This window comes from Echinops telfairi, unplaced genomic scaffold (genome assembly GCF_000313985.2).
Source record: "Echinops telfairi isolate 266 unplaced genomic scaffold, ASM31398v2 ScPeMD7_31;HRSCAF=116, whole genome shotgun sequence".
NCBI classification, from domain to species: domain Eukaryota; kingdom Metazoa; phylum Chordata; class Mammalia; order Afrosoricida; family Tenrecidae; genus Echinops; species Echinops telfairi.
Genome location: NW_022103928.1, coordinates 29,319,301 through 29,340,004, shown reverse-complemented (window position 1 = coordinate 29,340,004; position 20,704 = coordinate 29,319,301). Strand labels below are relative to the sequence as shown.

General features: G+C 57.4%; 1 protein-coding gene across 1 annotated transcript; it reads left to right on the top strand.

Annotated features, from left to right (window-relative positions):
- The first annotated feature begins 2,258 nt into the window (after positions 1–2,258).
- On the top strand, positions 2,259–20,487 carry HDAC11 (histone deacetylase 11). Its single transcript, XM_013004617.2, has 10 exons — positions 2,259–2,290; positions 3,227–3,375; positions 5,451–5,551; positions 12,347–12,463; positions 13,576–13,618; positions 15,208–15,284; positions 16,087–16,149; positions 17,031–17,127; positions 18,271–18,449; positions 18,651–20,487. Coding segments are annotated over exons 1-10 (1,044 nt in total). The 5' UTR covers positions 2,259–2,288; the 3' UTR covers positions 18,867–20,487.
- Positions 20,488–20,704: the final 217 nt, after the last annotated feature.

Here is a 20,704-nt window from a genome sequence, read left to right as displayed (position 1 = left end):
GGTTACAAGGCTTCCACTGGTCAGTTTTTTAAGAAGTAGACTGCAACAGTTACGGGAGTAACGACTTCAGGGGAAGGGAAGGGGCGGGAAGGGGGAGCTGATAGCAATGATGGCGAAACCACCCTCCTCGAGGGGGATGAATACCAGGATTATAGGTGAAGGGATAGAAGGGGCGGTCTAAGATATGTATAAAGAACAATACATAACATATCAAGGGTTCACGAGGGTGGCAGGGCGGAGGGGAGAGGGAGGGGAAAAGAGGAACCGATATCAAGGGGCTCAAGAAAAGAGAGAATGTTTTGAAATCATTGGTGGCAATATTTGTACATATCCACTTAATATAATGGATGTATGGGCTGTTATATTAAGCGCCCCCAATCAAATAATTTATTAAGAATATATATTTTTAAGTACTGAGACCTCCAAAAAAAAAAAAAAGTAGAATGCCAGGCCCTTCTTCCTAATCTGAGTCTGGAAACTCTGCTAAAGTGAACCTTAGCACACACCAAGACGGCGAAAACCCAAGGTCCCTGCCATTGGGGTGATGCTCACTTACAGGGCCTACAGAACACAATGATGCCTGTGGGTGCCCTAGGCTGTGAATCTTTATAGGAGCAGGGGGTCTCCTCTTTCTCCTGTGGAGCTAGCAGCCCAATGCGTAACCCACTATAGCATGCGGGATCCTCAACATACAGGAAGTGCTCTTCAATCATATGACCTCTTCCCTCAACGCTATCCTGAGGCAGGCTGAGCAGACATCCCCTCATGTGTCAGATGCAGAACTGAGGCCCAGAAGGCTGAATCAACTTACTAAACGTTAGATGCTGGCAAGGTGGCTGGGTCTGAGTTTTAACTCGGGCTCTAAAACCTGTGACCTCACCATAAAATTGGGATGGAGCTCCTCATAGGAGTAGGCTTGAAAGGACAAGTGCTCTGTTATATGTATTTCACTACAATGAACACACACACAAATCTGGTCAGCTCTCCTTCACAGTTCGTCCAGTGATTGCCTTCTGCAGCATTCTCTGTCCCAGTGGTGCTCCTGGCAGCCCTATGGTCAGATGTCTCTGGTTGGAGGGACAGCTGGGTAGACAGAGGCTCATTGTTTCCTCCTCTGGACTGTTCTTAGGCTTCCTTCCTGCCCCACAGACACGCTTAGCGGCAGCTCAGGCTTGTCTTGGCTTTTCCGTGTGGGCTGGAGGAGGAAACTGAGCTAAGGAAGACGGGGCGGGGTAGGGGGTCTACTCTGGCAGGGCTGCTGTGTGGCCTCAAATGGACCAGGTATGGGTGCTGTTAGGTCGGAGATGGCAGGGCCAGTGCAATCCCTCATTAGCTGTGAAAGTAGCTGAGGGGATCAAGGAGGCTGGCCCGAGGGGGCACAGTGCCAGCTGGCGGGAAAGTCATAATCAACCTGTCCCCATCAGTCCTGACGCGGCACGACTTTCGAGTCCAGTAGACCCGCTCCACGGGGTTCCCAAGGATGCACACTTTTAGGGAGCCCTCTGGCCACATCTTTCTCCGAAAAGCGACTGATGGATTTGAACCTCCAACTGACTTTTGGGGGAACAACTGAGTGCTTAACCACCGCACCCCTTCCCTGGCAGGGAAACCAAGTCTGCCTTGTTTGTGAGTCAGGGTGGCGTCCCCAGCAGGGTTTTGGGTTTGTGTTTTTCCAGTTTCTATCCAGCTGGGGTTCAGGGTGTCGCAGTGGGTTAAGTGTTGGGCTGCTCACCCAAAGGTCAGCTGTTCAAACTCACCAGGCCATTACCAAACAAGGTCGAAGCTGCGTGCTATGAACAGGAATTCATAGGGCAGCATGCCAGAGGACTAGGTTTTCCGCGGGTACGCAGGACTGCCAGAGGGGGTGGTGGCGGGGGAGGAGTTGAGGGAAATAAATGGCTCCTCCCCTGGGGCGGAGCGATGACGTAAGCTCCCACCCTCTGTGACGCACAGCGGGGAAAGATCGGCTTGGTCCCGCCCACCAAGGGACGTGATTTCCTCGGTAGGCGGGGCTCCATGGGTATTGGCTGGCACTGGGCTAACCTCGCGCCTGACTGGCCTGGGGGCGTGGCCTCATTCGGGCAGCGAGTTGAGCGCGGGATTCCATTCCTCCGTGACGCACGAACGGACGCTGGTGGGGCGGAGCCGAGCCTTGCCGGAGATCCGCCCCCACAGTGGAGGCGACCGGGCCGGGGGCGTGTCCTGGGCGGGGCCCCGCCCCGCCAGCGCCCCGCCCCGCCCCACCTGATTGCCCAGCGCTGCCACCGCAGGAAGGTCCTGGCCGGGGGATGTGAGTGCGGTGGGCGTGGGACTGCGGGTGGGACGTTGGACCTGGCCTTAGGGGTTCCCAGGGGTCCCCGCGGACAGGGCCTTGAGTGCGCAGGTAGCCAGGCAGACCCACCAGGTGCGGGCTCAGGTGAGGGGACGCCCTGGCAGGTTCTGCGCGCTCAGCTAGCTGGAGCCCCTTCTCTGGCGGAGGGCAGCGACCCTGTCGCGCAGTCTCGACCCAGCAGGCGCTAGCGACAGGCCTTGGTCTGAAGGCTGCCCTGCCCTGGGCCCGAGCTGTACCGAGGCACCTGCAGCGGTGGGGTTCTGGGGCCGAGGTGGCAGCTGCTGCGGTGACCGCAGGGTAGCCTCCCAGCGGGCGGGCCCGAGGTGACATCCCCCGCCCCCCTCCACACACCGGGGCTGGGGGTGGGGCCCTAGCCTCTGAGCTCGACTTGCTGTTTCTGGGAACAGCCAACCAGGCTCTCACAGTGCGCTTTCTGTGCCCACTCCAGCGATCCATTCTGTCCATGTCCCCACAGCCCACCTTTCACCATTTAGGAAACGGAGGCTAAGGGCCCGGGGCCACACAGTTACTAGGGGCTGTGGTTATAATGTAGAGAGTGATGCTGAGACCTTTGAGCACCCCACTGCCCCTCCCCCCCACCCTTTTGCTGTGTGACCTTGGGTACCTCTGGTCCTCCCTGAGCCCCTGAGGGGTCACGATGCCTGCCTCCCAGGCGGCTGTGAAGATGAGGTTAGATGTTGGAGAGGACAGTGTGAGCACAGTAAAGGGGGTTCTCACTGCTGCCGATGCCACTGCTACTCTGGTTAAGTGGCCCCTTTCTGGCCCCAGGGAGTGATGCTGGTGCTATGTGGTCAGCTAAAATGGGGTCATGGGGAGGAGTGGCCCTGAAGGTTTCTCTCCACACTGAGGGCGCCCCCTCTATGCATACTCAAGGGCACACGCAACCCAGCTGTACCAGCCGGTGCCGGAGACACGCTGGCCCATTGTGTACTCGCCGCGATATAATATCACCTTCATGGGCCTGGAGAAGCTGCACCCCTTCGATGCGGGAAAATGGGGCAAAGTGATCAATTTCCTCAAAGGTACGCAAGGTTCTCTCTCACCCTACATCCACTCCCTCCACCCCACCTGTCCCCCATCTCGCTGTGGTTCCTACTGCCTTTTCCTTTAACGCAAGCCTCAAACCATCCACTTCCCCACTTCTACCCATGCGGTCAGGGGTATCGTTCCCACCTAGCCCCTAGAAGTACCGCATGTGCCAGTCCCAAACCCACGCTGGCTCACCATGGCCATGGAGACCTAGTAGGAAGGGAGCTGATGAGTGATGGACGCAGCAGAGCAAACGTCTGGAGAGGCCCAGTGTCTGTGTCATACAAGCTTTGAGAGCTCAGAGAGCCTTTGCTCCAATGCTTTGAATACAGGTGGGGAAGGTGGGGCCCAGAACGGTTAGGAAAGGTGCCCATTGTTCCTACCTGGCAGAGTGAGGTCTGGAACCCTAGGTTCCTGTCAGGGCTCCCGTGGTCACTTCCTGGCTTTCCTCACCGAGCAGGGAGACACTGTGGAGCACATACCTTCCAGCCGCAGTTTGTCATCTAGTGGTCTGACGTAGGTAGGGAAAGTCAGGCTTCACAGTGGACCACTGTACGAATAGTCTCCTGGTCTTCTCCATCCAGGCTTCTTACCTGGAGGGAAGGAGAGGAAAGGTTACCTGGCATGGGATGAAACGTGACGCTATTGATGATACCAAGGAGATAGACAGCCTCACATTGGGACTAGCCTATCTTTCGCACCTCTCAAGATCTGCCCGTCTATCTCCCTTTTGGACAAGTCTAGAGCAAGCTTCTGTGCTTTGCAGACAACGATCCAAGTAGATCCTGTACAATAACAATAGCCATGTTTGCTTCCAGGGTTGTGTGTGTGTGTGTGTGTGTGTTTTAATTTCAGTTCACTTCTATTTCTGGCAGGTGCTAGTGGTTTTCCATTGGTAGTTGGGACCAGAAAGAAAAACAGGAGGTAGAAAGAACACAGGGAGTGTGTTAACCAGAAGGCCGAACTGCTCCCCTGGTTGCTCCTTCTCAGACTCCTTCCTGTTCCATGCAGGAGCTCAGCAGACGGGCTCTCCCTGTGCCGACCAACCAACCCTGAGCTCCACCCTTTTCTCCCCTGAGGAGGAGGGTAGAGAAGAAGCAGGGACTACATGGTGAAAGACATTGAAAGTCACGGAAGAAAGGAGTTGGTCCCTTGCCTGAGGCCATGGGGAGTCACGCGTGTTCCAGGAGGAGGAGTATGTGTGTACCTGGAACTCTAGGTGGGAACTCCTGGAGCTATTGATTTCTCTGGATGATGCATTAAATAAGATAGAGCCTCTGAGGCCTGACGTTGTCACGTCAGTGTCCCTAGAGCACCGTGATCCGATCCTCCCTGTCCCCAGAGGCCCTTCCTCCTCTCAGCCCGAGTCTCTTCATTTGCTACGCGGAGGGAACGTCGCCTGGTGTGTGCAAGGATGGTCAAATGATGTCGTGCTTTCTAAACACCAGTCTTCCAGAAACCACTCTTGGGGCCTTGCCCTCTCTTCACCCTTGGGCTCCATTATGTTGTTCATATTTTCATTGACTTCACCTCGCTGTTAAGCACTTAAACTTGTTTTCAAAGGAAACACTTTGTGATTGATCTACATGAGAAACGCGAGTTTCAGTTGCCATCAATAGGAGGTCAAGATACCAAATACAGGCCATGAGAACAGAGCAGTGTGAATCCACGCAAGCCGGTTTTCTACTGCCTGCAGGCTGTGAAGTGATGACCTACCGTTTCCATTCAGAAACAGCCAGTGCCAGGCAGGTGGTAGCAGAGGGTGCCAGCACCACACGGAGTCCAGTTGGACTCTGAGACCCCCCAGATGTCATCAGAAGTTTGAGAGAGAGAGTTGCTAAGGAGCTTGACTCACCTTGAGGCTCAGCCTGCATCATTGGCTCCTGGGTCACCTGCCCCTGACAATGGCTTGGCCACACCTGGACTCACTTGTGGCTCAGAAACCTGGGGTCACTGGCTTGGGAGGTGACTCTTCTCAGAATGCCCTGAGCTAGCACCCCCCCTCCTCCTCCAAGGACAAGGGCTCCGAGGGGCCAAGTCAGCAGCGGGTGCCGTTCTGTGGTTTCAGAGGAGAAGCTTCTGTCGGACGGCATGCTGGTGGAGGCACGGGAGGCCTCCGAGGAGGACTTGCTGCTGGTGCACACGAGGCGCTACCTCAATGAGCTGAAGGTACGGGGCAGGGCGGTGGGCCATGGGAACTGCAGCCCGGAGCCCTTCCTGGGCTGGGGGATGAGGTGGAGGGGGACGCAAAGAGGCCCACGTGTGGCCAGAGGAGGAGGGCCAGCCCTTCATTCTGGAAAAGCAAAGTGTCAAGGCTCTCATTCCCGTTGCTGGAGGTGGGGTGGGGTGGGAGCGGCATGTGGTCTTGGCCCCATGGTGAGGAGGAGACAGGGCTATGAAAAGGCAGACAGCAGGCCTGGGGTTAGGCCAGGCCAGGTGGTAGTGAGCTCCCCGGTGCTGGCAGTGTGAAAGCACGATGTCCCTTTGGTGGCGCTCGAACTGTCACAGGGACATTGCAGCTATGGCCATCATGTCCACTCTGCCTCCTAGCAGCCCTGCCCAGGGCTGCTAAAGAGACACTAACACCTCCTAGAAGCAGGCGGGTCTCATTTGGTCCAGAGGGGTGACTGAGGGGTTTGAACCGCTGGCCTTACGGTTAGCAGTCGGTGCTTCTCCGACAGCACCACACAGGGCAATTAGTGACTTCAGCGTTGGTGGTCTGTGGACGAGCCTTAGCGACTCGTGTTGGGGTGACACGTGGGTGGAGGGAACCCAGCCTTTGACCCACACGTGGTTCCTTTATGCTGTTCTGATGACAAGACCACAGCGCGAGGCTTTAATACAGGGAGGTGGCCTTCCTCGTGGAAAGGAGGCAGCCAGGCAGAGTTTAGGGTGCAGGCTCTTGGGATGCTTTCCTCCTTCTGTTGGCTCCTGAGGCGGGAGCTCCTGGTCTCTTTTGAGCCTTGTGTTCCCTGGTGGTCTTCATGTGACGAGGCAGCTTTCTCTCCACTCTGCCCACTCGGTTGCTGGTTTAATCTTTTTTAGAATCTCCAGAGAGATCGACTTAAGGCCCACAGTAAACTCATTCTACCCAATTAGTATAACAAAACCATCTCAATTTGTATAACAAAGGCACCCCACTCCTGAATGGCATTAGAGCCAAGGGCATAGAGGTTAGGATTTAGGGGACCCAAGGCCATGCCTGGCACCATCTCACCAGGATGGTTTCACTTCGGCCTGTTTTCCTGTTGGGCTGCAGTTGAAGATTCTATTTCCAGTACTTCTGCTGAGAAAGGCTTGTCAAAAATGACTGAGCAAGTATGAGGTATGAGCCAGTGGGCGGGCCTCTGGTGTTCAGAAAAGAAGCCAGAAATCCCAATTTTTTTTCAGTGCAGTTTCCCGACTTCTTCGCGTGGCCGTGCACTTTACGATCTAAAGATCCCACTTGCAGACTGGACGGGGGCCTCCAGGCTGGCTGCTGTGCCCTCTTTCTAGAGGACCCTGAGAAGCCCCTGCCTGGGTTGGGGTTCTGAGGGACTCGGGGTTCAGTCGGTCCTCTCTTAGGAGTAAGGGGGGTGAGAGGGATGGTGCAACAGTGCCAGGGCTAGTGTGAGACCTGGTTGGGGAGGAGCCAGCCCAGGGATCCCACAAATAGGAGCCCAGACCCCCCAAGCCTAGCCTACATGGAGGGGCCGTGCTGCTGCTGGTGGTGGTGGGGAACAACTGTCTTCGGTTTGGAGCTCTAACAGAGGCTTCAGTTCTTCACGTTGAGAACCTGGTCCAGAGAGGGGCTGCTCTTGTTCCAGACTACCCGGAAAGCGGCAGTGGGCTTGCTTGGAGAGCCTGTCTTCCGTCTGGGACCCCCAGCCCTGAGCCATGGTTGCTATCCACCTCCTCCCGCCACCTGCCCTGTGTTGTGAGAATTCTAGATGGGCTGCGACATGGCAGAGCCTGGCACCTGGCTTCTGGGAGAGAGAGGCGTGTGAGGTATTGGCAGGCAGCCCAGAGCTTGGCTGCCCTGGTTTCCTGGGGCTCGGGTATGCCTGGTCAAGGCCACGGCCCCGGGGCTGGACCAGGTCAACAGCCAGAAGGGGAGGTGAGAACAGAGACAGGAGGTTGTGGGCTGGGCAGGGAGACGCACACTTGTCCCTTGCAAAGCAGGCCCAGCGTAGCCAGAACCTCCGGTTTTCAGAGAAGCCAGAAATCCCCGTTCTCCAGTGGCATTTCCTGATCTCTTGGTGTGACAAGGCATGGAAGGACCTGTGGTTTGAGCCGACAGAGAGTGTCAACCGGGAGCTGAGATCAAGGTGCAGGAGGAGACTTCCGAGCTGCCAGGTGGCAGGAAGCTGGGGTTGAGCTGCACATTGGACTTAGTAGCTCCTTGGCAGCCAGGGTACAAGAAGCCTGGCGATTTCCATAGCCCCTCCTAAAGTGGACCCGCCCCAGTCATTCTCTGCCTCCAGACCGAGGGTCAACTGCGCTGGGGACAAGGAGGATACCATGCCAGACTCCCTGCTCTCCCGCCAGCTTGCGTTTTCATGGTGGGGGATCGAAAACAAAGCTGGGAAAATAAACACCCCAGAGCACTGCAGAGAGCCTCCCAACTGGCAAGAAGAGGAAGCGCCCAAGGGACCTGGGTAGACGGGAGGCCTCGTGGAGAAGGCGGCATGGGGGCTGAGATGGAAGAATGAGGAGTGGGTGGCCTGGACCAGCGTTGGAGGGCGGGAAGAGCCTCCTGCAGGGATGCTCGAGCAAGGACCTGGGGAGGTACAGATGAGGCCAGGCAGGCAGCACCGTGGGCTCATGTAGCCAGGGGACGTCATGGGGATTATCCTAGGTCCTCTGCCCTCTGGTCAGGACCATGCCTATTTCAGACATGTTCTGGCATCTGGGGGCTACAGATCAGGAGCCAGCCCTTCGCACCCTCCCTTCCCCGTCAAGCAGTGTTTCCTTTGTTTTCCCTGCTGGGAGCACCGGAGCTCTTCCTTGGCCCATCTGGCTCTGTGAATGCTACGAAGCTCCCGGCTTTCCCCGTCCTGCTTCACTGTACCCAGGCCACCCTGTATCTAGGCCCCGCAGGTGGGCCTGTAGCTGCTGTGGCCCCAGGGTGTTGAAAACAAGGGGAGGGGCGAAGGAGAAGCAGAAGGAAACACATGTTTAAGGAGCACCTACTATGTGCAAGGCCTAGCCTCGCCCACACAGAGAATGGCCATTGGGGTGGGTCCACCGAGAGTGGCCGTCAGCTCCAGGCTCTTATCTCCTGCTAATTTGGTGGCCATTTGCCATGGGGTCTGGGCTAGTGCAGAGGCCACGTGTGGACCTTGTGTTTGTGCACCCTGTGCTAGGCCTTGCTCGAATCACACTCGTCTGTCTTACTGAGAGGTAGAGCTCTGGAGGCGCTGTCCCGTAAGCATTGGGCTGCTAACTGCCAGGTCAGTGGTTCAAACGCACCAGCCGCTCTCTGGGGAGAAAGGTGAGGCTGTCTGCTCCTGTAAAGATTCGCAGGCTCCGTTACGATTTGGCATTGGCTCCATGGCGGTAGGTTTGTTTTGGAGGTGTAAGCTATACTTTGGTGGTAGAGAAAGTACCAGAGAAACTACGTTCAATTCTCTGTGGAGTTGGCATTTAGGTGTGTGTTGGTGGTGGGACGCGAGGGGAGAGGAGCAGGTGAGCAGCCCCGATAAACACACACAAGTCCATGCTACCAGGTGTTAGGAGTTGCCAAGGGCTATGGGGACCAGAAGAAGGGCAGGAAAGGAGGCGGCACCAACCAGCCCAGTGGCCGTGGGGTCAGTCTGACTCCGGACGACCCTGTGTCTGTCAGAGGAGAATACTACTACATCGGATTTCCCTCACTGGTTCTTCAAAAGTAGGGTCCGGGGCCTCTCTTTCTTCTGCGGTGCTTTTGGGTGGAGACGAAATGCTAACCTGTCCGCTTGCAGCTGTGTACTGAATGGTGTGCACCCCCTAGGGATTCAGAGAGGGCCCCAGCTGGGGTGTTTGACATCAGATCTGGAGATTAGGCCTGTCCGATAGGTCCCCATGTGGGGACTTGGGAGGTGGAGCCCCTGTGAAAGAGGGGTGTCCACCCTGGTTGTTAGTGAGTGGCTGAGCCTAGGGCTCAGGCGGTTTGGCTCTGAGCAGGACCCTCAGTCTATCCCCTCCCACCCCACCCAGTCTTATCCTTTGGTGCCCTGGTCTGGGTGAAGTGGTTGAGGGCCTGCCCCCTTTGAGGCTCTGGGTAGCCCCACCCTAGCCAGCTGCCCTAGAAGATAAAGTGTCTGCCTGACCCCTGTGAATTCTGTTTTCATTGCTCCCCCACCTTGGGTCCGTGAAGAAACTTCCAAATGCCACCCTCCGCCTCTTGGAACCTGGCTGCTCACCCAAGCTCTGCTCTGTGATCCCAGTTACCTCCTGTGTCGGCACAGCCCTGCCCACCGTCCAGGCCCTAGCCACCGGCGGTCTGTACTAGAGCAGCGCCGTCCATGGAACTGCCTACAGTGTAGACATGCCCCGTGCCTGCTCAGTCCCTTTGGGTAACCACTAGCCATGTGTGGCTATTGAATACCGGGTATATACATTTTAATTACAACTGGGTTTTTTTTTCATGGAAGAAGCTCTATATTTTACTTGTCCTCATTTCCCCAACTGTGTTTTTTAAAAAAAATCTTTTCTTGTGAATCAGGTATGTGTTTACCTATGAGATCATCCTGGCTGCATTTGATAACCCTAAACCTTTCTGCCCTCCCCATGGCTTGCCCTGTCCTCCTCCCCACTTTCTTCCCCATCTCCCTCTTGTGGGGTAGTCTTCCCCATCACCCAAGTTAACACCTACTTCCCCTTGAGTCTATTGCTTTCCTTCCACACTTCCTTCCCTCCCCCTGCCCCCCATGAAGCCACTGATATTCGGGGGGAAAAAATTAAGAGACGATTTTCATACCATAAGAACTGTTTGAAGTCCTAATTCATTCATCCCCAAACCATGAGCCCTGGTGTCAATACTGACATAGGTGACCCTGTAGGATAAGGTGGAACTGGCCCGTGGGTTTCAGAGACCGCCAGTCTTTACTAGAAGAGAAAGTCCCATCTTTCTCCTGAGGTGGGTTTGAACTGATGACCTTGGGGATCACAGCCCAACGCATAACCTCTTCGACACCAGGGCTTCCTAATTCATTCATATTTACATATAATTAACCATATGTGGTGGGTGGCGGCTGGTTGACAGCTCAGATCCTGAGCACCAGTAGGCCTGTCCCTGGTGCCCAGAAATGGCCACAGGACCTGAGAAGTTGAAGGTCTCAGCCCTTCTTTGGCTCTTCTGTGTCCCCACCCCAGGCGCTCCGCTTTCTCCCTCTGGCTGGATTCCATTTGTGTTCCGGGGACTTCATGCCAGGCACCCAGGCCATAACATTCACTCTAGCTTAGCGTTGCCCATGTATATCCCCAGGACTCCAGCTCCATGTATATCACTCTAGCTTAGTGTATATATCCATGTATATCCCCAGGACTCCAGCTCCATGTATATCACTCTAGCTTAGCGTATATATCCATGTATATCCCCAGGACTCCAGCTCCATGTATATCACTCTAGCTTAGCATTGCCCATGTATATCCCCAGGACTCCAGCTCTGCAGACTCAAACCAACCCAACCCATGCAGTTGATTCTGACTCATCATGACCCCATGGGCCGGCGTCAAATGCCCCTCTGGGTTCCCGAGACGTTCACCTTTACGGGAACAGATAGCCTCAGCTTTCCCTTGTGATTGGCTGGTGGTTTGAACCAATGACCTTGTGGTTAGCAGCTCACAGGTGATATAAAAAGCCCAGGGCTGGGCTGTGAGGTAGGGGCTGTGGTGGTGAAGTTTGGCAGGTGCTCAGGGAAGCAAAGGGAGCGCTGCATCGCAGAGCCTCGGGGGGCCTTCAGCCTGATGACGTGTGGGCGTGCCTGGTGAATCCCCAGCACGTGGGCACGAAGCAGGCGGGGTTGGGAAGAGGCTGGCTGCTGTGGAACACGCTTAGGGAAACACCTAAGCGTATTTCATGGCTGTGTGTATACATTGGACCTCTCAGGACACAGGCTCGGGGACTTGTTCTCTGGCTCTGCAGCCCCATCTGGCTTGCGGAGGAAGGGGAGAGACAAGTTCATGTGTTCCATCAATGGCCCTTTGTTGGTTCCTTTATTCAGGGATGGGGAATGACCACAAAGCGAGTGATTGTTGAGTGAAGAGGCTGCTGGCCTGGGTGACCTCAGGCAGAGCCCTGCCACCACCTCTGTCCATCCTACCAACTCCTCCCTTTACCCTGCACACAGGAGGGTGGGTCTGGCAGCTCTCGGTCCTTCCTGGTCCCTAACACGCCCTCTGTGTGATTGCACGTGGGCAGCTGGGCAGGGCCAGGTGAGCCCCTCTCCTTTCAGACAAGACCGTGCCCTTGAGGGAGCTGCATGGGGTCCTGAGCCTTCCCCTGCTTCATGGAGGGGCCTCCTGGCTGACCCAGCGCCTGGCCTTGCTAAGCCTGTCTCCTTTCCCACCATGCGCTCCTGGCCCCTCTTCCACTCCGCTGTCTTTCCCTGTGGGTAGACGTGCTTTGGTTTGGCCCACCATCACACTCCACTGGGATCCATGATCCTCCGTGGCTGAGCGGCCCCGTGGTGAAAGCGGGTGAGGACAGAGACCTGGCTGTCCGTTCTCAGCTCTTCCTAGCCTTGGATATCCCCTCCCTTGTCCAGTCTCAGTGTCCCCTTCCCCACAGTTTTAGGGCTCGGTGGCTGTGGTGTGGACCCATGCACCTCTTGGTTTGGCCACAAGAGGGAGGAGATGGGCTTCAGAGCGGGGCTTCACCTTCGGGGAACCCGCCCTGGTGGGGGGCTCTCATTTCTTACGATGGACCCTGCCGGGACTCGGCCATTCACGCTGGGCTCGGGCGTGGCCCGGAGAAGGTCAGGGCTGTGTCTCTCTCCACAGTGGTCCTTCGCCGTGGCGACCATCACAGAGATCCCCCCTGTCATCTTCCTCCCCAACTTCCTGGTGCAAAGAAAGGTGCTGAGGCCCCTGAGGACCCAGACGGGAGGAACCATCATGGTAGGTCAGGGAGTTGGAAAGGAGGGGCTGGACCTGGGACCCCATCCCCAGGACTCCTCCCCAGCCTGGACTCTCTGTTTGGAATGCCCCCCCCCCCACCTCCTGATAGTCGAGGAAATTCCTAAAGGCCCCCAACCAGGGCTCTTTTGTGCAAGAAGCCTTTCTCATTCTGGGACATTAGAATTCCTTGTCCCTTCGCCCCGACCTTCTGTCGCAGTGCCTGGACTTTCTGGTGTGTGGGAGATAGCACCATCCCCCAGAGAGCCTTTCCCAGTGTGGTGTCACCACCGTAGCCAAATGCAGCATGGAACATGGACCCCTTACGGAAACGATGGATGATGGCCCCCCAACCCTATCGTGGTGGCGGCAATGAAGGGCAATTAGGTTGCCCGTCCTAAACGTTTGCTGCAGCAGGCTGCCAGCAAGGTGGGAGGCCGAGGAACATTCCCGTCTTAAGTTTATGAGGAACTAACCCTGCCCTGGATCAGCACTCACTGGTCCTTCTCACGTTTTTCTGTTTGCTTCTATTCCTCTATTAAAAAACTGCCTACAATACACACAGCATACAAGTTACCGCTTTAACCACTTTGGAGACACGTCCTTGCGACGGCGAACATGCACTGCTATCTGTTCCCAGAGCTGTTGGGTCCTCTCCACAGACTCTACCGGTCATGTGTGAGCCAGCCATGGCCCTTTCCTTGAATGCCTTCTGCAGCTTTGGGAATGTGTACTTTCTTTGGTTAGGGGACTATTGCTGTCCACCTGAAACGATGATCTCCTATAGGGTTGCAATATCCAGGCTGCAACACATAGCAGATTTGCTCTGTGGGGGCCACATTTAAACCATGATCCATGCGCACACGATGACATGAAGTCCACACAGGTTCCCTGGCAACATTTTGAAGGGGTCCCGATACCAGTCCTGCCCTCGGCCAGTCCACCTGGGCCTGCCTCTGGGACTCACGCAGTCCCGAGGATGCATTCTCAGGGGGCCCCTACCTCCTCCTCAGAGCCCCGGCAGCCAGAGGGGGGTCGGGCTGCATGGTGGGAGAAGGAGGACTGGGGGTGGGCAGGACTCGGGCACCTGGCATCACCTGTGCTTATCTCTAAAGGCAGGGAAGCTGGCCGTGGACCGAGGTTGGGCCATCAACGTGGGTGAGTGTGCAGCAGTTGAAGACAGTCTGGCTGCAGGGACCTGGGGGCAGGGAGGGACTAGGGGGAGGGGGAGGGGGGGAGTCCTGGACTCGAGGTCTGGCGCTCCTTATGGGACCCCTGGCAGGGGCAGCCAGCCAGTCCATCTGGTGTGGAGTCCTTGCTTCAGCCTCCAGGGCTTGTCAACCCTCCTTTGCCCATGGCTGAAGCCAGAGGCCGCCTCCTCCCCAGTGTCCATGTCTTCCTGGACAGCTCTGCAGGGGGAAGAGCTTGCCTCTGGGAGGCTCCCTTGAGGGCTGCCTGCTACCTTGTGGTGGACAGCCCTTGAGGACATGGCCACTTTGTGGCAGACCAAGGGTCAGTGCCATTTCTTCCCTAGGGATCCTGAGAGCCCATGTGCACCCACCCAAAGCAGTGCCATGGGCAAGTCTGCTCATGGGTGGGCTGCACCCAGCAGACAGTCTTCCTGAGGCCTGTCATTGTCCTCCATGGATGGACAGCACTTTACAGTTTGCACAGTCCTCTCCCCCTGGGCCTCCCGAAGGGCCTGGCATGGTTGTTATTGGGTCTGCCTCATGGATGAGAAAACATTAGGAGAGGCTCGGTGGCTTGCCCAGAGCCCCAGCGGGGCCGTGGGTCATTAGCCCTGAAAGGGCAGGGCATGAGTCTTGGGCATGTTGGCATTGCCGGGACCCCGTGTCAGGCCTGGCGTGGTGACAGTGCTGTGTCGCTACTGTCTACTGATGGCAGGGCTCCCACCCAGGACTGGTCTGGCTCTTCCCTCGTTGGAAAGCATAGTGGCCTGTCCCAAACAGTTCAGGGCAGCGGTCCTGATCCAGCCTGGCTTTGAATACTATTCTGCCATGAGTTAGCAGTGTGACCCTGGGCAAGTAGCGGAACCTCTCCGTGCCACGGTTTTCCACACCTGTAAGATGGTGATGATGATGATGATAGTATTCTGATGACCTCAGGACCCAGTTCACTCTCCGTGAACTTTTGCCCTAGCGTTACCCAACAAGGCTTCTTGAGTGGTGAGAAAGACAAGCCCCCCGAGGATCCTGTGGTCCAGCGGCCCCCTCCGCAGGTGGGGCTGGTTGCAGAGGGTTTTTCAGTGCAGTCCCCTGGCCCTGCTGGGAAAGAGGTGCTGCAGGCTGGGGTCTCAGGGAGCAGATTGGGGTGGGAGGGGTGGTGGAGGGGCTGGAGGTAGACCATGATCTTCAGGTTCCTTTCCATCCCCATGGACAGCCAGGACCAGCCAAAGACCCTTGTCTAGCCATCTGCTCTCCCACTGTCTCACTGCCGTTGAATGACCCCAACTCCAAGTACCTCTAGGACAGGTAGAGTCACCCCGTGGGCCTCTGAGGCTGTAACTCTTCCATGAATAGACATCCTCCTGTCAACGCTGGTGCTCCCTCCCCCGGCATGGGGGAGTGCACAGTGGCAGGCCCATGCTCTGAGTAAGGACTGGCTGGATGCATGAGCACCCGTCCCCTGGGGTGTGAGCGAGCACCAGAGGCTCAGCCAGAGGATGTTGAGAGGGTGGGAGCCCTGGGCACCGGCCTTGACCAGCCCTTCTGTCTGCCCCACTGCAGGAGGTGGCTTCCACCACTGCTCCAGCGACCGGGGCGGGGGCTTCTGTGCCTATGCAGACATTACACTTGCTATCAAGGTGAGTCCTGAGCATGGGTAGGGAGGGCACACTAGGACTCACTTCCCAGAGCCTTCTCTGGTCAGGCCCCAGAATGGCCCCGGCATCCTCCTTGCCACCCAAGAAAAGGGAGCCAAACCTGAGGGGAGGTTCAAATTCAACTCCTGGTTTGTCTGTGACGGAAGGTGGAGCTTGCAGTCTTTAAAGGTGGCAGGGCCCTGGGGCAGGCAGGGGTGTATGGTGAACAGATGAAAGTGTGGGAGAAAGAAAGGAGGGGAGGGGAGGAGGCAGGATGCTGGTGAGGGTCATCGCAGCTGGCATGATAGCATGTTCAGCCCCGTGCTGGCCTCTGTTCTCTGTGAACTAGAACTTGTAGTCTCCCTCATCTTGTAGAGGAGGACAGCAAGGGGCAGTGAGGGGGCAGGCTGGCCCCAGCCTCCATATCTATTAGGCCCCCAGCCTTGGGCTGGGCACAGGGCTGAGCTGAGGTGCCCCTGGCTCCCATGGGGAACGCAGATGAATCAGAGGCAGATGGTTGAGGAGGGGAAGGCATGGGAGACCTTCCTGCAGAGCAAGGAAGTCAGGAAGGCTTCCTGGAGGAAGAGGCATACGAACGAGGCCTTGCAGGATGATACCTGGGGGTGGGGGGTGGACCCTAAGCAGAGCCCCCTGCTCTTCAGCAGCTCCCGCCCCTCCTCCAGGCAGCTCCCCCTGACTGCCCCCCCTCAGCTCCACCTGGTGGTCTGTGCACCTGCCTGTGAGCTCCCTCTCCTGAGTCCCCCTGATACCCGTGTGCTGATGTCTGCCCTCTGCTCCCACACAGTTTCTGTTTGAGCGGGTGGAGGGCATCTCCAAGGCCACCATCATTGATCTGGATGCCCATCAGGTGAGTGAGTGCCAGGTAGGCTGGGGCCCCCCATCTCCAGCTGCCTCCACCTGTGCTGCACATCCTCATTAGAGAGTGCCCCTCTCTCTGGGAACAACCCACCCCCACCCCAGCTGGCCTCAGCTGTCCCTGCCAGCACTGGAAGGGCCATCTTTGCCTCAGCCAGGGGCCAGGCCCTGCTCATTGCCCTGCTCTACCTGGGCCCTTCCATTCATGACCCCCCACCCCCTACCCCTGCTTCCCTTGCCCTACCACAGGCCAGGCTGATGGCTCTTCCTAAAACCCAGCCTGGCAGCAAGGTGCCCATGCTTCATACCTTCTGCTATGGCTCCCCACTGCTTCCTGCTCAAAGCTGGGGAGCCTGGCCACTTTCCAGGACCCTGGCGCCTCTGTGTAAGTGCTCACTACCTAGCAGACAGTCCCAAAGCATGGAGACCCCTCTTCCTTAGGACTCCCAATAGGCTGCTTCCCCTGGTTGGGGACAAGGTAGCGGATCACACAGGTGCTGGAAGGCCACCCCCACCCCCTGCCCCCACTGTCACTGCAGCCTTGTGCTGGCTGGGGTCCTGCCCTGAGCTCAGGGCACCCCGAGACCCTAGACCAAGACAGGAGCTGCTGCTCTGGCATGTGTGCTCAGCCCCAGTACAGCCTCGGCCTTGACATCCATGACCCCAACCCAGAGCAAATGGGGTGTGGGGGCTGTTCAAGGTGAGGCGAAGGCCACGGGCCATGTACCGAGGTTCAATCCCAGCTCTGCCACTTAGCAGTCCTCAGAGTGCTGACCCTGGACGTGGTGTGTGGCCTGGGCCCAGGGGGAGTTTGCTGGGGCAGGGGGTAGGGAGGGCCCTTGGCCTGTAAGTGGCCCTGTGTTCTTCCTGCAGGGCAATGGGCATGAGCGGGATTTCCTGGGGGACAAGCGTGTGTACATCATGGATGTCTACAACCGCCACATCTACCCCGGGGACCACTTCGCCAAGCGTGAGTTGCCCCCGCCCTGGCTCGGACCAGCCCTCTGGCTGGGGTAGGGGGTCCTCTCTCCTGGGTGTTTGCTATGCTCAGGACCCTGCAGAAGTCCCCAGCACCCTGGCTAAGTTGAATGATTTCCATCTTTCCGGTGAGAAAACGGAAACCTTCCACAGTCAGCTCACCCACCTAAGATCACATCAGCCGCTCTGAAACTCAACCAAGCTCAATTCTGAGTCACGGCGACCCTATAGGCCAGGGTAGAATTGCCCCCCAGACCCCCCCTGTGCTTTTCCGAGACGGTAGCGGCTTACAGGAGTAGAAAGCTGCATCTTGCTCCCGCGGGGCCTCTAGCTGATGGCCTCGCAGCTCTCTTAAATACACACAAAACGCCAAACCCAACCCACTGCTGCCGGGTCAGGTCTGACCCTCAGCGACTCGATGGAGCGTCTGAGGCTGTAGGTCTTCACGAAAGCCGACAGCCTCATCTCTCTGCTGAGGAGCAGCTGGTGGATTTGAACTGCAGCCCATGGCCCAACCCACAGTGCCACCAGCACTCCTGACAGCCCACGGATCGCTTCTGAAGTCACCCCTCGTGGAGCAGGGTTGCTCCTAGGTGGTCTTCTGACCGGAAGAAGGTCAGGAAGGACACACAGGAAATGGGGGAGGGGGGAGCATACCTTTCAACACAACCGCTCTGAACGTGGGTTAAATGCATCCGTCAAAGACAGAGTCTCCTCTCAGAGAGGAGGTAGAAAACGGGCGCCTGCCAGGGCCCCAGACTGGGGACACACATGCCCGAGGTGTTAGCAAGGGCAGGTCAGCCACCAGGGGGACTAGTTTCTGAGTTGAGCCTTGAAGTGCTGATATGGGGCTTGAGGGTGCACACATCTGGGCTGTGGGTCCCCAGAGCCCTGAGCAAGAGCATGTGCTCTCATCCCCCCACCACCACCCCCTACCTTTGCACCTTCGTTTTTGACAGCCCACGGCGATTGCTGTCGGTTAATTTTGGGCAGAGTGAGAAGTGGAGCTGCATCTTTGTCTCTGGAGTTGGGCTTGGTTTTCAGGTCTGGCTGGTGGCTGATGGCCTCTCTCTGGGACCCTGTGTAGTCTGTCTGCCCTCCTTTGCCGACTGGGGCTGCCCTGTGTCTGTCTCAGAGGCCATCCGGCGGAAGGTGGAGCTGGAGTGGGGCACCGAGGATGAGGAGTATCTGCAAAAGGTGGAGAGGAACATCCAGAAAGCCCTCCGGGAGCACCCGGCCGACGTGGTCGTGTATAACGCGGGCACCGATGTCCTGGAGGGAGACCGCCTCGGGGGGCTGTCCATTAGCCCAGAGGTGGGTCCTGAGCCAGAGATGGGAAGGGTCTTCGCCGGGACTCAGCTGCAGCAGGGAAAGTGGCGGGGACGTTGGTGCTTCTCCTGATGTGAGGGAAAAGTTAAACAGCGGCGGCGGCAGCAGCAGCAGCAATCTTGCTGGGTCAGGGTTAGACTTGCAGCAGGACTTCCTGATACCCGTCTTCCCCTCTCCACCCACCAGGGCATCGTGAAACGTGACGAGCTGGTGTTCCGCATGGTGCGCGGCCACCAGGTGCCCATCCTCATGGTGACGTCAGGCGGGTACCAGAAGCACACGGCCCGCATCATCGCCGACTCCATCCTCAATCTGCGTGGTTTGGGGCTCATCGGGCACGAGTCCCCCAGCATCTCCACCCAGAGCTCGGACACGCCTCTGCTGCCCCTGGAAGTACCCTGATCTCCGATGTTCTCCCTGCCTGCTTTGAGCCCAGCCCACCTGCCCACCCACATGCCCACCTAGTGCTTTCTGTTTCCTGGCCCGAGGGCAGCGCAGGGCAGCTGTTGTGTAGTCTCCTGAGAGCCTGGAGAGCAGGGGCCTGCGGTGGCCAGGCCAGCAGCCCCTCCACTCTCCCTACAGCAGCTGTAAGGGTCTCCAGGTCCCTCTGTGGGCAAAGCCTGAGTCCCAAGGAAGAACCCCTGCCTAGGTGCCCAGGAGGGGAGCATGTAGTCATCTGAGAGAGGAGAGAGGATGGGCCAGGCCCTGGGAAGCTACAGGGAGCCCTCAGGGTGAAGTATTCTGGATTTCCAGAGAGGTGGACACAGATCAGAGAGAAGGGGCTTCTATCCCAGCAGTGTTCGGCCTCGACTCCTGCCCTTTAATCCATGGGACTTGCGTCTCTGCTCCCAGCCTTAGCCAGGGTGCAAGGAGCAGAGGAGTCCAGGGAGGGGGCCTGGGAGCAGGGTGCTGAGCCAGGCTCGGTGGGGGAGGCAGATTCTCCCATCACTTGGCCTTGGATTCAAGGGCTGTAGGGAATGGGTTGCTGGTGGCTTCCTCTATCTGGAACTCCCCTCAATAAACCAAGGGCCATACCTGTTCTCTGAGAACCCCTCCATGTGACTGAGGGACTGGGGAGGCCTGGAAGCCCCTAACCCCTGCTTCTGCAGTGGCTTCATCTGTTCAGGGTAATTGCAGGTGTAAGGGGGAGGAGTCTTAGGTCAGGGAGGGGCCTGAGCACAGGAGCATTGAGAGGGCTACTGGCCCAGGTGGACAGGAAGCAGAGGAAGACAGGAGTCATGGGAGGGCAAGGCCTGGCAAGTGAAGGTCAAGGATGAGAGCGGGGGGCATGCGGGATGCCCCAGGAGCTGAGGCCCCCAAGTAGGCGTGAGGCCAGGCTAGGGAACTTGGAGGAAGATCAAAGATCTCCACCGTGGACAGGACCCCAGGCTGCAGTGAGGGTAGGTGGCTAAGTTGGGTCCTGGTGGGGCTGTGGCCTCCATGGGCATCACCCAGGCCATGGCCTCTCGAGTACCCAGGGTCCCAGGTGGGCCTTGATCTCTGGCCCTGGAAAAGCCCTAGACTTTGGCCTTGTCTGCAGCTCAAATCTGAAAGGGACATTCGGGAGCTCCTAGAAGCCAGGCAGGGAAACACCAGTCACCTTCATTGCCTGGGTGTCTCCTAAGTCAGTGACTGTGGCCCTGACGCATCATGGGAGGAAGAGTCCTGAGTCAGGCCTACCCACAGGACTTGAGCTTCCGGTTATCTGCGGTGCTCCTGCACTGTCTGTCACCTTCCCTGCCCTAGGCTGGGCCAAAAGTTCCAAGATCACTGACTGGCTCAACTGTACGGCCTCCTGGGCCGACCCTAAGGACCATGCGTTTGGACACCTCGTCCCAGCCGGTCTCCCTCTCCACTTGACTCTTGGTACCTGGCATCTGTGCCTTTGCCACCACAGGCCTGCCTGTGGCATCAGGGCAAGCAGTGTCTGTGGTCGGGAGCTGCCGAGTATCTGTTCAGAGAGAAGGCTGAAGGCTGTCACATGGATCCAGCCTCTGTCGAAATAAAGACCGGCCTTCACACAGCGCATAGCGAATACGCCCTAGGATTCTAGTTGATCCTCACAGGCCTGGGAGATCCTAAAAAGGGTTCCCATGATACAGATGGGGAAACCAGGGTTTATAGGCTAGAGGGGACACACATCTAGGGAGTGGTAAAGCCAGTTGGGGAGCTAACTCTCTGAGTGTATGTGTGTGTGTGTGTGTGCATGTGTTTTCTCAATGCCAACCACCTCTGATTTG